We start from the raw sequence: 16,835 nt of genomic DNA, 5'->3' as shown, positions 1-16,835 counted from the left end.
TAATAAACACCCGGCTAGAAGCCTGTGCTGCTGTGCATACTTTGACGATCCGCATCAATGAAAATAGCTAACATGTATCAAGCACTGCTTCTGCGCCAGGCTCTGTGTTAAAGTCGGTATTGTGGTTATCTTCACTTTTCAAATGGGGGAAGTTAGGCTCAGAAACAGAGTCATTTGCCCGAAGTCACAACACTTAACTCTATCCCTTGAGTACACTTCTGCAAAATTAGAAAATGTGGCCATAGAGATGATAGGGAGAAAGAATATTAGTCATAAAACAGCTAGACATCTTTGTGTTTGTATATGGCTATTGTTCAGCTCAAGTTTTTCTTATGTTCTGGCAACAGAGTATTCTTAAAAGCATGGTTCACTTAGTCTTTAATTAAGAAGCTCGAAGCAGAACACGTCCCATCTAGCGTGTAATTGAATCAGGCCCTTGAGCCTCATGCGCCTTGTGTCTGGACCCTCTCTCAGATGGTGGTTGGCTGTGCCCCGTCATTCTGCTTCCAGCTCCTCCACAATGCCCAGTCACCCACTGCTTACTTCCAATGTTGAGATCTCTCTTTTTCTACCCCTTCCGTGTAAAAGGACCTTGTCTCTGTTATTTACTTCCATTTCCCCAAAGCTGGAGTGGTCCCTGGGCCATGAAATCCAGAAAGAATTGTTCAAGGGGGTGAGTGAGGGCTCTTCTCCAGGGCAGGACCGTGCTTCCTCAAATGCTGTCCAACAACCCCCTTTGATTTCAGTGTAACTGATCGTGTGCCAGATTGGACAAACAATTCCGGTATTTGTGGGTTGGATGTGCTTAAATCCTCATGGGGTTCCAGGAGCGCCTCTTGCCAACATCCTTGAAAATAAGCGGCCTCTGTGTGCAGAACAGCTTCCTAAAAGTCGAGGTCACGGGGCGACTGGATGAAGGCTCAGAAAACTACGCTATGGTAATAGGAGTGAATTTTTAGTGTCTTCAGTCTCCATTTTTGATGGAGACTTTCCTCCATTCACTTATTTGTCCCCTCTCCCTGTCCTCAAATTCTCCAGCCCTCCTCTCTGGAAGGCCCTGTGCGAGGTCCTGGGAATGCAAACAAGAATGAGATGTTGTTCTTGTCCTGGAGAGCCAGGGTTCTCTCAGAGGATAAACCATGACTGATTAATTGACACCAGACAGAGATAAGTGTGATAGAATAGTGTAACTAGCATGCAGGAGGACAGTGGAGAGACAAAGCCTGTCTCGGGGAGTAAGGAAAAAAGCAGCTAAGTGACGTTGAAGTCAGGCAGGAAAGACAGGGAGGGCATTTTAGGCAAAGGAACTCACAGGGACCCACACAAAGCCAGCATGCTCAATTCCACCAACAAGAAGCAGGTTCCCTGTGGCTGAAACACGGGGCACGCTGTGTGGAGAGGGGCAGGAGCCGATGACCCAGAAGTAGTGTGGAGCCACGTGTGAAGGATTCTACGTGTTGGATGGAAGTTTGAGCTTTTTGCCGATTGAGAAGCAATCGGAGATCTTGAAACACACACGTGGCCTGATTGGTCTGGGGCATTGTCATGCCTCTGATGACAACGTGAAATATTCCATATGTTACCCCAAGAGTCCAGGTGAGAGCAGTGCCAAACCCAGGGCAGTGGGGCTGGAGAAGGGGGAGGTGGGTTGGAGTCCATTTTCAGGGTCAACTTGGCAGAAATGAATGTGTTGGATGTAGGGCAGGAGGGAAAGAGAAGAGCATCAGATGGTGAATTGAGTGTCTGGGTAGATATGTTCTCCAGAAGCTTTTACCAGGAGAAGGTTGGATTTACCCAGTCCTTTAGATCCACAGTCTCCAAACTTTTCAGCACCAGGCACTGGTTTCCTGGAAGACAGTTTTTTCACGGACCGGAGGGGTGGGTAGGGGAATGGTTTCAGATGATTCAAATGCGTTACATTTATCGTGCACTTCATTTCTATCATTATATCAGCTCCATCTCAGATCGTCAGGCATTAGATCCCAGAGGCTGGGGACCCTTGGTTAAACATAGATTAACTCTCCAATTTGCAGTCTAAAAGAATCAACCATGAGTACAGGTCCTTTTATGGGACCAAGAGGCTTCTAGACCTCGGAAATGCTGTTGTCTGCTCACGAGTCGCACGCCAGTGGGCGGCCCTGTTCCGGGGGAAGTCCAGGCCCTGGTGCAAGGCTGTTGGAGCCTTCCTTGCATTTCGATCCAGGATCCCCAAGTCAGAGTGAGGGGCTGCCTTGGGTTAGCCAAGATTGAAAAGTTCCCAGGGAGCTGCAGGATGGAAATATACACAGACGGTTCAGAGCAGCCTTCCTTCTACAGCCAAGCCACTGCACTGCACTGCGTGGGGAGGGGTCCTCAACACCAACGTTGCTGTCATGGTTCCATCTTAATTTTTATTAGCTGGATGCGAATGAGGCTTCATTGTCATATGCTTAATGCATTTGCTCAGATCTTTGGCTAACCAACGTTTTTCCATGACTTTTTGACAGCTATTTTTGTTCAATAATGAATAATAAAGTGAGATTTACCATCTGTAGATGACAACATTTGTTTTATTTTGACATTTCTTTGCTAGACAGCAAAGATTTTGTAATTAGGTTTTTCCTCTGCCAAAAACATTGTTGAAAAAACGTTTTCCCTGAAAAAAAAAAATGTTTCATAGCTTCCTATGTTAGTTGGAGTCATCTTATTTTGATTTGGAAGTTTTTCCTAAGTCAGTTGGGAAAGGAAACAAGAAAAATCTCTCTTGAAAATTAATTCTTAACAAGAACAAAGATTAACTGTTGCCCAAAAGAAAATGAGAGAAAATGAAATGAATCATGTTTGAAATGGTAGTGGTTCCATTAATGTCCTTTTGAATTTTAATTTATGTCAGGCTTAGGTGAACAATATCGGAAACTCCCTTCTCTACCTTCTTTCAAGTGAGCTGACTCTATTCTTGTTGTTAGTTTGATCACTTTTATGTCTAACTCTTTGAAATACCTGTGAGACTATACTAGAACTGATGGACAGTACCCTATTTCTCAAAGGCCTAAGTCTGTGAATTTTTTGCTGAGAAGTGGCAACTATCTGCCAATGCCTCCTGGCCAGGTCCCTCACAAAGCTGAATGGCCCTCTTCATGCCGTGGACCCTGCAGTTGGCTCGTGACTGGGGGGCCCAGGAGAATGAGTAGCAGGTGTGTCAATTAACAGCGCTTTCTCCCTGGAGTGCTCTCAGAAAAATGATGGAGGAAGCCACGTTGATGACAGATAATAGACTCACTCACCATTGCTAATGGGAAAAACATCACAGAGGCTAACGGCAAAAACAGCCACACTCACTGCATCCCCGCCTCCCAAATAAGACGTGGAAACACCTTCCAGCTCCTACAGTAGCAGCGGAGGCCAAATTCTCTTTACAGCCCAGAGTATTTTCCTTCCTGAGTCATACCTCAAGGCTGCTCCTAAAATCAGATTCCAGACCCAGCCCACCCTATCCCCATCACCTCTACTCTTATTTCTATCATCATCATCACCCAGCATTTTTGCACTGAGCTCTAACAAATAGGTGGAATTGAAAGAGACATTACCTAATATTTCAAAGGAGTGTATCTATCGAAAATGGATACAACAGGCGTCTCCTACAAGCACTGAGCCAGTATCATGCCGCAGCCTCCAACCTTCCTGGCACCAGGGATTGATTTTGTGGAAGACAGTTTTTCCACAGACCAAGTCCAGGGGATGATTTGGGGATGATTCAAACACATTATATTTATTGTGCTCTTCGTTTCTATTATTATTGCATCAGCTCCACCTCAGATCATTAGGCGTTAGATCCGAGATGCTGGGGTCCCCTGACTTATAGCAATGCAGAGAGCAGAGGGAGCTGAGTGCTGTCTTAGACATTCTTGACTTCACAGGTAGACCATATACATTTCTCCAGTGTATTTTTCTATCACATGAGTAGCACCTTCTTTTAAGTTCTGATGCATAGCTGTTGGTGACTAGTACTCAGTGAAGAATAAGGAGCATGGAGGAATTCCCTTTATCTAAATATGGTGCCCCTTGTTTTGAACATGTAGGGTCTCAGATCAGTTCAGTCACTCAGTCGTGTCTGACTCTTTGTGATCCCATGAACTGCAGCACACCAGGGTTCCCTGTCCATCACCAACTTCCAGAGCGCGCTCAAAGTCATGTCAATTGAGTCAGTGATGCCGTTCAACCTTCTCATCCTCTGTCGTCCCCTTCTCCCACCTTCAATTTTTCCCAGCATCAGGGTCTTTTCGAATGAGTCAGTTCTTCACATCAGGTGACCAAAGTATTGGAGTTTCAGCTTCAACATCAGTCCTTCCAATGAATATTCAGGACTGATTTCCTTCAGGATGGATTGGTTGGATCTCCTTGCAGTCCAAGGGACTCTCAAGAGTCTTTTCCAACACCACAGTTCAAAAGCATCAATTCTTTGCCTCTCAGCTTTCTGTATAGTCCAGCTCTCACATCCATATATGACCACTGGAAAAACGACAGCCTTGACTAGACAGACCTTTGTTGGCAAAGTAATGTCTCTGCTTTTGAATATGCTCTCTAGGTTGGTCATAGCTTTTCTTCCAACGAGTAAGTGTCTTTTAATTTCATGGCTGCAGTCACCATCTGCAGTGATTTTGGAACCCGCCCCCCCCCCCCCCCGCAACAATAAAGTGTGTCACTGTTTCCATTGTTTCCCCATCTATTTGGCATGAAGTGATGGGACCAGATGCCATGATCTTCGTTTTCTGAATGTTGAGCTTTAAGCCAACTTTTTCATTCTCCTCTTTCACTTTCATCAAGAGGCTCTTTAGTTGTTCTTTCCTTTCTGCCCTAAGGGTGGTGTCATCTGCATATCTGAGGTTATTGATAGTTCTCCTGGCAATCTTGATTCCAGCTTGTGCTTCATCCTGCCCAGCGTTTCTCATAATGTACTCTGCATATAAGTTAAATAGGCAGGGTGACAATATACAGCCTTGACGGACTCCTTTCCCTATTTGGAACCAATCTGTTGTTATATGTCCAGTTCTAGCTGTTGCTTCTTGACCTGCATACATATTTTTCAGGAGTCAGGTCAGGTGGTTTGGTATTCCCATCTCTTTAAGAAATTTCCAGTTTATTGTGATCCACATAGTCAAAGGCTCATGTGAAATAGAATGTGTATTTAACAAAGTGGCTTGGATGACCATTTGTTTTGTCAAGAAGAGATTTGAGGTTTCAGAAAAGGTTCTTGGAAGTCTGATAGCAAATGATGAGATTGACTGTCACCCAGCCACGTGTTAAAGAACCATTCCCTTCATCTAATATGGCTCAAGACTCTTCCCTCTCCCCTTCTTGAGGCCCAGAGAAGAAGCAAAGACCTGTTGCATCAAGGGCTTGGTCAGAAGCCCCCCTGACAGTAGAGCCTTGAATTTCCTACCCACCAGCAACAGAGACACCTCCGGGGGGAATTACCATCACCTTGAAGCAGTTCTCCTGCTGTGTCATGGGAACTGTGCGCACATGGTTGAGATGGACTGTGTTTATTATGTTTTTCTCAGGGAAGTGAAACTCAATGTCCCTAAAAAACCCACTCCACTCCAGGGACATCAGGAGCAGGGCACTCTGGGGGCAGGGAGTGCCTGGGAGTCACACAGACTTTGAATCCTAACTTTGCCAGTTAATGGCTATTGGGCTTTTCCAAATCTCTCTCTCTCCCCCTCCCTCCCTCTCTCTCTGTTTCATGGCAAAAGAGTTATAATACTAGACTATCTGTATTGTTATAAATATTGTTGTTCAGTCCCTCAGTCGTGTCCAACTCTTTGCAACCCCATGGATTACGTGCCAGGCTTCCCTGTCCTTCACCATCTCCCAGAGCTTGTCCATTGAGTTGGTGATGCCATCCAACCATCTCGTCCTCTGTCATCCCCTTCTCCTCCTGCCTTCAATCTTTCCCAGCATCAGGGTCTTGTCTAATGTAAGACCTTGATGCTGGAAAATATATGTAATTTCTAATATAAATATTAGCTCCCATTTATTGAGCACGGAGATTGTGCCAGGTCCCTAGCCAGACAACTGTCATAAATGATGTGACTTAATTCTTACCATAATATATGAATGAGGTAGAAATTATTGTCTCTACATTAAAGATGAGGAAACTTTGGCAGTGTATTGCCCTGGGTCACACAGCTAGCGAGTGGCTGGCATCAGGCTTCAATTCCAGGTCTATCAGACTCCAGATTCTGTGATAACGCGAAATTAAAGCAGTGCCTAGTGCAGAGGGGGTGCTTATCCAAGGCTGATTCTCTTTCCTTCCGTGAGAATCCTTTGGCTTTGGTAGAGCTTGATTTCTGTGTTAGAGTTCTTTCTGCGTGCACGCTTAGTCACTCAGTCTTGTCCAGCTCGGCAACCCACTGGACTGTAGCCTGACAGGCTCTTCTATCCATGGGATTTTTCAGACAAGAATCCTGGAGTGGCTTGCCATTTCCTTCTCCAGGATTTTTTTTTATCTATTTGTTCTATAGAGCAGCTCTGTCATACTGCCCCCCCCCGCCCCGTGGTTCATTTAATAGTGGCTTTTAGGAAAACGGTTAATTGAGGTATAATATAATATACATGTAAATCGGAGAAGGCAATGGCACCCCAGTCTAGTACTCTTGCCTGGAGAATCCCATGGACGGAGGAGCCTGGTGGGCTGCAGTCCATGGGGTCGCTAAGAGTCAGACACGACTGAGTGACTTCACTTTATACATGTAAATATATGGTCTTCCTCAGTGGCTCAGATGCTTAAAGAATCTGTCTGCAATGTGGGAGACCCAGGTTTGATCCCTGGGTCTGGAAGAGCCCCTGGAGGAGGGTATGGCAACCCTCTTCAGTATTCTGTCTTGGAGAATTTCGTGGACAGAGAAGCCTGGCGGGCTTCTCTTCTTTCCACACGACTGCAGAGTGAGACACAACTGAGCAACTTTCACTTCACTTCACTTTTACATGTGAATAAGTGTCGTTTAAGATGTCTCTAAAATCACCTAAGCGTGTGGGTACTTTGGGAGATAATATGATTCTACAACCTCAGTGTATAGAAGTATGATGTTTACTTTCTACAGCCCAACTAGTTTCTGACTCTGAGCCCCACCCAGCTGGTCAGATATTGAGGTCACCCTTGCCACTTCTCCGGCTCCCCCAGTTTCCTCCATTCCCTCAGTTGTCTTGGAAGAGAAACCTTCTCTTCCCTGGCACCCATCTCACAATGCAGCTTTGTCCTGCCATCTTGTCAAGAAGAGAAGAATTTTTCTGGCAATTATTTTTTCCACCCAACTTTTCTATGTGCTGAGATATTTAGCCCACTGGCAAAGTTTTCAACTTTCACACTTAAGCAAGAGTTCAAATCACCAGGGAGTCAAATGTTAATTCCATGACCAGTTTAAACGTTAGAAAAATTTTCCAGGAAGAAAATGAAAAGGTTCACTCTCCCCACTCACTAGGAGCTTTATGTTTCTAACTGAAACTTACTCAGAGGTGTCTTTTTGTGTATCCGGAGGGCTTCCCTGGTAGCTCTGACGGTAAAGAATCTGTCTGCAATGTGGAAGACCTGGTTCAATCCCTGGATTGGGAAGGTCCCCTGGAGGAGGGAGGTCATTCCAGTATTCTTGCCTTTAGAGTTCCATGGACAGAGGAGCCTGGTGGCTACAATCCATGGGATCACAGAGTTGAACATGACTAAGCAACAAACACTTTGACTTTCGTTTTCTGCCTACCTGGGTTCATTCTCCTGTGTGACACAAACTTGCACGCGTGCATTTGAATCTTAGTCAGTGCTCAGCAGAGCCCAAGCAGTGCCCCTCAGAGGCCTTCCTTGTTCTTCGCGGCTTTCTCCATGGGGGGCTTCACGATCTCCCGTCAGATGTGTCCTGTCCTGCCCCATGGTTACATCTGTCAGAGGGAGGGTGGTGTTGGGTGGGAGGAGGGTAGCTGGTACAGGAGAAGGGAAAGAGGAATTTCCCTTTTAGTTCTGAAGCACCACTTAATAACAGGACACATCCAAGTCTTCTCTTAAACGTGTCTAGTAATTAAGCTTCTCCTCACGCCATGACCTGATTGTGTTTCAGATAACGGCGGACAGACTTTGGCAGGGGGCAATAACTGGCCCCTTCGAGGAAGAAAGTGGAGCCTGTGGGAGGGAGGCGTGCGAGGGGTGGGCTTTGTGGCCAGCCCCTTGCTGAAACGGAAGGGCGTGAAGACCCGGGAGCTCATCCACATTTCTGACTGGCTGCCCACCTTGGTGAAGCTGGCCGGGGGCAGCACAGATGGCACCAAGCCTCTGGATGGCTTCGATGTGTGGAATACCATCAGGTACTGCCTCTCTTTCTCTTTCCCCTCTGAGATCAGAAGCTCTAGAAACATCTTGACCGGACTGAGAAGGATTGCTTTTATGTGAAAATGATAGTATAGCTTGCAAATAAAAGATTTTTAAAAAAAGAAATGCCTTTACAAATACTGTGTGTGTATACACACACACACACACACACACACACACATATATATACATGCATATGTATAATATGAGGAACAAGACCCTCCTCAGTGGCTCACCCTCTGCAAGATGTCTTTACAGTGGAAGCCACGCTAAGAAGTTGGATAGGGTATTGGTTTGCTTCCTGCAAAGGGTCAGAAGACCTGTCCTCTGGCCTGCTAGGAGATTGGAGGACCAAGGCAGGGAGGGAAGATCTGGAAATAGCCTCATCTTCTACAGTTTAGATTTTCCTCTTAGATATAAATGATTTGAAATTAAATATTTAATTGAGCTAGAGAATGACCATTTGAATTAATTTATTATTTTTCCTCTTGGTTTTTGTTGTTGTTGTTGTTCAGAACCATTTTTCTCAGCTTGAAATGTGCCAAATATTTATCCGTATTTTCTTCTAAGTGTTGTGGTCTGAGTTTCTTCCATGTAATTCTTGGACTATTGTGACACGATTTTGTGTGTTCCATGAGGTCAGTATCTAAATCAGAGGAATGGGGGTTTTTTCCCTCAGGTTTTTGAATCATAGACCTCTTTGAGACTCTGAAAACTGAGATTATAAAAAAAATGTACCTAAACGTATGCACAAAAGCTTAGATAGAATTTATTTTTATGGTATTAGATATTGATTACATATTATTTGCTATGTACACATAGAAAATATAACATTCTTTGAAAGCCTCTGCCTCTCACTCATTTTTAATACAAAAACTAATAGTCACGTTATGATAAAAAGGAAATAAAAATTTCCAAGTGAAACAAAACTTGAACTTCAGCTTACTGCCAGCTTTCACTGTGAAGGCTGTTGGAATTTGACTCATAGAAGCAGGAGAAAGTTTTGAGTTTTTTTGCTATGACAACATATGTGTAAGCCTTGACACCCAATCAGTTTTGATTTTTTTGTTTTGTTTTGTGGCTAAAGTATCATAAACCCTGGCTTGTAAAAGCACGTAATAGCCAATGGAATCAAAACTCTGTGGCATACTTGGCCAAATGAGGCTTGAGTTGAGAAACAGTTGAATTTATTTTGAGTCATTTCCTCTGTCCCAAGAGTCACAGAAGTTATGACCTTTAGTAAAGTCCAAGTCATTGATGTTCATCCATATTACCAAATTTTGGACTGTCCATCCACATTTCACATTTCAGTGGAATTCCACATTTCAGTCTTAAGATTATCTTGGTCAGAAGCAGCCTTTAGGACTTTGGCATATATTTGCTTCTGCTTGCAGAGGAGCTGGGAGAAGCTTGGCCGCCCTTAAATGCCTATTTCAGAAAGTCTTTCCTCAGTATCGGAGGAGACCGTCTAGCGGCCCATCCTAAAGAGAACAAGAGCCCTGCCTCCTCCAGCGTTATGTCCATTGACTGCAGGGCTGCAACCAGAATGTTGTCACCAACAGTATTGTCCCAGTATGTGAAACCATGAGAGAGTGGCTTTCCTTTGCTATTTGGAAAAAAGTACAATTTCTGCCCAGTGTCATTAAGTGTCTGTTTCATAAGTGAAGAGCTGCTCTCATCCTGTTCCCATTTATGGATGAAAAAGATCCTGAAAACAATGACTCAGCCCCCACTGTCCCGATAAAATGGATGCTTCTCGCAGCATTAGGCAAGTGTTCTTTCAGTACCGGTGGCAGAGCCTTTGGCACCCAAGCCTGCCAAGGCAGAAAGCATCCAGTCTCACTGACGTCGGGAGCATCTCTTCCAAAGCAGTAAAAACAAATGGACAGCCAAATGTCAGAGACACTCAGTCTGTGCCCAGAGTTCTGGAACGTTTTTTCAGTAAGATATTTACTTAGAAATACCGTTTTCAAGATGATGATAGTTTTTGAAAATTTCAAAAGGGTCTGATGAAAGAGGAATGCCAGTAATGGCAGTAGCAGAGGCGGGTGTCTGAAAACATCCAGAGTTTCCCTAGTTGCAGTTATCAATTCCTCTCAAGTCTGCTTCAAAATGCTAAATTTTAGGAGAAATTGCCGTTTTTTTTGGAGTGGGTGGCATTCTTCGTAATAGCAGTTCCTTGACTTCTGTTTTTCATCTGTTTCAAGATACAGTGAGTGTGTGTCAGTTGTAGGGGGCATGATGACCTCTCCAAGTTCTTTCTGATTCTCTATGGTTTCTCTGCTTTTCAGCTTGATAAGCCGCCTATACTTTGTTTCAAGTCCTTTCAAAGGATTTTTGAACTTATTTTATGTTTCATTGAACTTATATAAACATAAGCAGAACCCCTAATCATAATGGAAGGAATGTTTTTCCTTTCTGATCAATGGGAAACTGATGTAGATGTTATAATAATCTTCCCAACCCAGGGATCAAACCTAGGTTCGATCCTGGGTTCAGTCCCACACAGCAGGTAGATTCTTGACCATCTGAGCCACAAGGGAAGCCCCTTATTATTATAAGGGTGGTGACAATCAAATATTATCTTATAATGTGAAATATCTTAAAAACTTATTATGAAACTATAAAGACTTCCCCTACCTCATGGATTCAATTTTAAGAGAAATGTTGAAGGAAAGATAAATCACTTCTCATCCCATTTTCACAGATACCATGAGGCCTAAAGCAGTTGTAATACTTAATGAGCCAAAGTTTAAGCACCTCTAAACTAAAATGATGCTTTATTTAAAATATTAAGACAACTCGGACTGATTTTTGAGTAGTTATTACTGAATAATAATTTCACTGTTATTATTATTATTTCCTTTTTCACTGATTGGTAGTACCACTTTATGTTCTTATTAGTGCTATGATCTGTCTGGGTGCCATCTGTTTTAATCCACTGACTTATCTGTTCTTATGTTAGCACCTGACTGTTGTAATCTGTAATCTGCTATTAATATAACTTTTAGAGTATATTTATATACCTGGAGGAAATAGCTGTTCCTCCCCCGATTATATTTCCTTTACAAAATCTCCTAGACCAGTCTCACTTTTCCCTGGTGGTCCAGTGGTTAAGACTCCACACTGCCAATGCAAGGGGCACAGGTTTGATCCCTGGTCAGGAAAATAAGATCTCACATGCCCCATGGCAAAAAAATTTCAAAATAAATTGAGATGAGTCAAAGGCTCCCTAGGTACATGAATATATACCTCATAGGGATTATTATGTGGTGTTTTAAAGTAAATCACTTTAAAAAAAGAAAAAGCAGGATTTTAAAATATATCTTATAATACAATGATGCATGAATGGGTAATGATTATGTAATGTAAATTATATAGCCTCAATCACACACAAAAAAATGAGATTAACCATGAAAATTAATTTGGGAAGAATGGAGGCATTTGTCTTCTCACCTAAATCTTCCCCCTGCTGATTGATACTCTTTTCTTTTTGTTTGTTTTTTTGTAATTGTTTTTTCTCTATATGTTCCATTTTGAGTAGATTCTGTTAGTATGCCTTCAAGTTTTATTAATTTTTTTCTTCTTACCTTCTGTTAAATCCGTCCAAAATATTTTTCTTTTTTGAAAATTTACTTTAAAATGTGATAGATGCGCATAACAAAATTTACCATCTTAACCATTTTTAAGTGTACAGTTCGGTAGTGTTACGTGGATTCACGTTGTTATATAACTAATCTCCAGAACCTTTTTTATCTCGCAACACTAAACTATATATACATTGAACAACCATTTCCTACTTCCCCCTCTCCCCAGCCCCTGGCACCACCCTTCTACTTTCTGTCCCTGTGAATTTGACTACAGTAGATACGTCACACAGGTGATACTCCACAGTGTTCGTGGTTTTGTGACTGGCTTGTTTCCTTTACCGTAATATCCTCAGAGCTCATTCATATAGCATGGATAAGGATTCCCTTCCTTTTTAAAGGCTGATTAACTTCCCACTGGTATACACCGCGTTTCGATTTTCCATCCGTTCAGTGTTGGACAGTTGTGTGGTTTTCCCCTTTGGCTTTTGTGAATAATGCTGCTCTGAGCACAGGCGTACAAATATCTCTTTGAGACCCTGCTCTCAGTTCTGTGGGTTGTATACGCAGAAGTGAAATTGCTGGAGCATATGGTAATTCTGCTTCTAATTTTTTGAAGAACTGCTGTACTATTTTCCATAGTAGCGGTACCATTTTATATTCCCAACAGTGTACGAGAGTTCCAGTTTCTCTCCATCCTCAACCAGCGCTGATTCTTTCCTAAGGAAAATCTGCTATGAGCCATCCTGATGGGTGTGAAGTGATATCTCATTGTGATTTTGATTTGCATCTCTCTGGTATTTAGTGATACTGAGTATCTTCCATGTGTTTGCAAATCATTTGTGTATCTTCCTTGGAGAGATATCTACTTGAATCCTTCATCGATTTTTAAATGAGATTTTTGTTGTTGTTACTGTTGAGTTGTAGAAGTTCTTTATATATTCTGGATATTAACTCCTTGTTATATATATTGTTAGCAGATATTTTCTCCTATTCTGTAGATTGCCTTTTCTTCCTAATGAATATGTCCTTGGATGTATGTCTTTTAAAGGAGTCATGAATTCTGTATATTTAAAATATTTGAATGCAAGTTATTAGCTTAATATTTTTGAATCTTACATTAATCATCAATAATCTTACAGTCAATTGTGCAATTAAAAATATTCAGAATTTATAATATCACTTTTTTGTATTAAAATATAGTTGATTTGCAATATTATATTAATTTCTGGTGTCAAAGTTATATATACACATTTTTCAGATTATTTCCCATTATAGCTCCCATTATACAAGTTATTGAATATAGTTCCCTGTGCTGTGCAGTAAAGTCCTTGTTGCTCACCTATTTTATGTAGAGCAATTTATATCTGTTAATCCTGTATTCCTAATTCATCCTTCACTTCCTCCCTTCCCCTTTGGTAGCCATAAATTTGTTTTCTATGTCCATGAGCCTGCTTCTGTTTTGTATATGGATTCATTTGTAGTATTTTTTAGATTCCACATATAAGTAATATAATATTTGTCTTTCTCTGTCTGACTTACTTCACTTAGTATGGTTCTCTGGGTCCATCCATATTGCTGCAAAAGGCAATCTCTCATTCTTTTTTATGACTCATACTCCACTGCATACATTACCACAATTCTCAAGCCACTCGTCAGTTGGCGGCCACTTAGGTTGTTCCCATGTCTTGGCTACTGTAAGAGCGCTGCTGGAAACACTGTATCTTAAGATTTAGAGTTTTCCATCTTTTTAGGATATATGCCCAGGAGTGGGATTGCTGAATCATGTGATAACCCTATTTTTAGTTTCTTAGGGAACCTCAATATTATTTTCCACAGTGACAGCAACAACTTGTTTTCCCACCAACAGTGTAGAAGGGTTCCTAGAAAAAGGAACCAGCATTTATTGTTTGTAGATTTTTTGATGATGGCCGTTCTGATGTGAGGTGATACCTCATTGCATTTTGATTTGCACTTCTCTCGTAATTACTGGACATGGAACAACAGACTGGTTCCAAATAGGAAAAGGAGTACATCACGGCTGTATATTGTCACCCTGCTTATGTAACTTCTATGCAGAGTACATCATGAGAAACACTGGGCTGAAAGAAGCACAAGCTGCAATCAAGATTGCCGGGAGAAATATCAATAACCTCAGATATGCAGATGACACCACCCTTATGGCAGAAAGTGAAGAGGAACTAAAAAGCCTCTTGATGAAAGTGAAAGAGGGGAGTGAAAAAGTTGGCTTAAAGCTCAACATTCAGAAAACGAAGATCATGGCATCTGGTCCCATCACTTCATGGCAAATAGATGGGGAAACAGTGGAAACAGTGTCAGACTTTATTTTTTTGGGCTCCAAAATCACTGCAGATGGTGAATGCAGCCATGAAATTAAAAGATGCTTACTCCTTGGAAGAAAAGTTATGACCAACCTAGACAGCATATTCAAAAGCAGAGACATTACTTTGCTGACTAAGGTCCATCTAGTCAAGGCTATGGTTTTTCCTGTGGTCATGTATGGATGTGAGAGTTGGACTGTGAAGAAGGCTGAGCACTGAAGAATTGATGCTTTTGAACTGTGGTGTTGGAGAAGACTCTTGAGAGTCCCTTGGACTGCAGGCAGATCCAACCAGTCCATTCTGAAGGAGATCAGCCCTGGGATTTCTTTGGAGGGAATGATGCTGAAGCTGAAACTCCAGTACTTTGGCCACCTCATGCGAAGAGTTGACTCATTGGAAAAGACTCTGATGCTGGGAGGGACTGGGGGCAGGAGGAGAAGGGGATGACAGAGGATGAGATGGCTGGATGGCATCACGGACTCGATGGACGTGAGTCTGAGTGAACTCCGGGAGTTGGTGATGGACAGGGAGGCCTGGTGTGCTGCGATTCATGGGGTCACAAAGAGTCGGACACGACTGAGCTACTGAACTGAACTGAACTGAAGTAATTACTGATGTTGACATCTTTTCATGTGCCTATCTGTGTTCTTTGGAGAGATGTCTGTTTAGTTCTCATGCCTATTTTTTGGTTGGGTTATTTGCTTTCTTGATATTGATTTGTATGAGCTGTTTGTATGTTTTGGATACTAACTCCTCATCAGTTGCATCATGTACAAGTATTTTCTCCCATTTGGTAGATTGTCTTTTCATTTTGTTGATGATTTCCTTTGCTTTTAAGTTTGGTTAGCTCCCATGTGTTTATTTTTGCTCTTCTTTCTTTTGCCTTGGAAGACTGATCTAAGAAAATATTCCCGCAATTTATGTCTGAGAATGTTTTGCCTCTGTCCAGTCTGGTTTTCATCTCATGTTGCAAGTTTTCACTTTAGAAGTCCAGTTTGGATCTTTTATATCTTTTTTAATCCAACTTTCTAAACATACAGAATATAGTCTTAATAACTGTTTTAATGTCCTCTGCTAATTCCAACAGTTATGTCAGTTCTGGGTTGGTAGTGATTAGTCAATCACCTCATTGTGGGTCTTGTTTCCATGACTTTTAATCTTTGATTTGATGCCAGACATTGTACATTTTACTTTCTTGGACATTTATTTATTGTTATGAATCTTCTTGATTTGTACTGAAATGCAGTGAGGACGCTTGGAGCCTTCAGGATATTGCATTTATGGTTTATTAGGCAGGTCCATATCAGTGTCTGGTCATGGACAACCTAGTCTTCACTTCAAAACCTTCCGAGGAATCTACCAAATGCCCTTTGAATTTAAGTTTTTCCAGTCTGGCAGAAGGGAGTAGATATAACTATTTCTAACCCCCTGTGAGTGCTGGGCACTGGTTCCTTTCATCGTTTCAGATAGTGCTTTCTCTAGTTTGGGGTAGTTCTCTCGCGTACATCTGATCAGTGCTCAGCTAAATATTCTAAGGGACTCTCTGCAAACCTCCAAGGTTCTCTTTCTGTGCGGCTTTCTCTTCTCTGGTACTCTGTCCTGTCGACTCTAGGGTCTCCCTGGCACCTCAGCGCTCGAGTCAGGGAGTCCATGGGGCTATGCCTCCATTTCCCCATCCCTACAGCAAGGCTTGGAATCTTGCCATTCCCGCGGTGATAAGTGAGGACAGTGATAAGAATTCCTGCGTTTCCTGTCACTTAGGGATCACTGTCCTTTGCCTGAGATCTCATCTTTTGAAAACTGTTGTTTCATATATTCGATTTCTCTTTAGGTTGTTTTAGGTAGGAGGGTAGATCCAGTCTGCCTGTTACTCCCTCTTGGTTAGAAGCAGAAATACCCAAAGAATATTTTACTATCTGGTTTATTTTCTACTTTCAAATGCTTTCCAATTCAATCTGGGATCATAGAACCAGCTTTCTGAAACATAATATTGTAAGTCTTATAACTTTTTTCCAGATAGTTTTTCTTCTTTATAAACCTTTGTAATCATATATAGAGAGGTTATGTATATTGATTTATAAGTTAATTACTTTTTATATTACAAATATTCCTTAATTTTCACATTTTCAGTTCCTAATTTTAATTGATCTTTTCATTAGTTGGTTAATACTTTAAAGTAATTTTCATAGAGGTACATAAATGATAAGGTTTTTTAAAAAATCTTCATATATGGAAGAATATCTTTCTGTTACCTTCAAACATAAGTAATAATTTGACAAAGCTGCTGCTGCTGCTGCTGCTGCTGCTAAGTCGCTTCAGTTGTGTCTGACTCTGTGTGACCCCATAGATGGCAGCCCACCAGGCTCCCCCGTCCCTGGGATTCTCCAGGCAAGAATAGTGGAGTGGGTTGCCATTTCCTTCTCCAATGCATGAAAATGAAAAGTGAAAGTGAAGTTGCTCAGTCGTGTCCAACCCTTAGCGACCCCATGGACTGCAGCCCACCAGACTCCTCCGTCCATGGGATTTTCCAGGCAAGAGTACTGGAGTGGGGTGCCATTGCCTTCTCCGAATTTG

At 42.1% G+C, this 16,835-nt stretch overlaps 1 protein-coding gene across 1 annotated transcript in view; it reads left to right on the top strand.

Moving 5' to 3' along the window:
- The window catches only part of ARSB (arylsulfatase B), a 166,611-nt gene that overhangs the window by 69,051 nt on the left and 80,725 nt on the right, over window positions 1-16,835 (top strand). Inside the window, exon 6 of the mRNA XM_069595377.1 lies at window positions 8,085-8,328. Within this exon, the coding sequence (XP_069451478.1) occupies window positions 8,085-8,328 (244 nt within the window). The remainder of the gene's footprint in view (window positions 1-8,084; window positions 8,329-16,835) is intronic.

This window comes from Ovis canadensis, chromosome 7 (assembly GCF_042477335.2).
Source record: "Ovis canadensis isolate MfBH-ARS-UI-01 breed Bighorn chromosome 7, ARS-UI_OviCan_v2, whole genome shotgun sequence".
Classification (NCBI taxonomy): Eukaryota; Metazoa; Chordata; class Mammalia; order Artiodactyla; family Bovidae; genus Ovis; species Ovis canadensis.
Note: the sequence above shows the minus strand (reverse complement) of the source record. Positions and strands in the feature narration are given on the sequence as shown.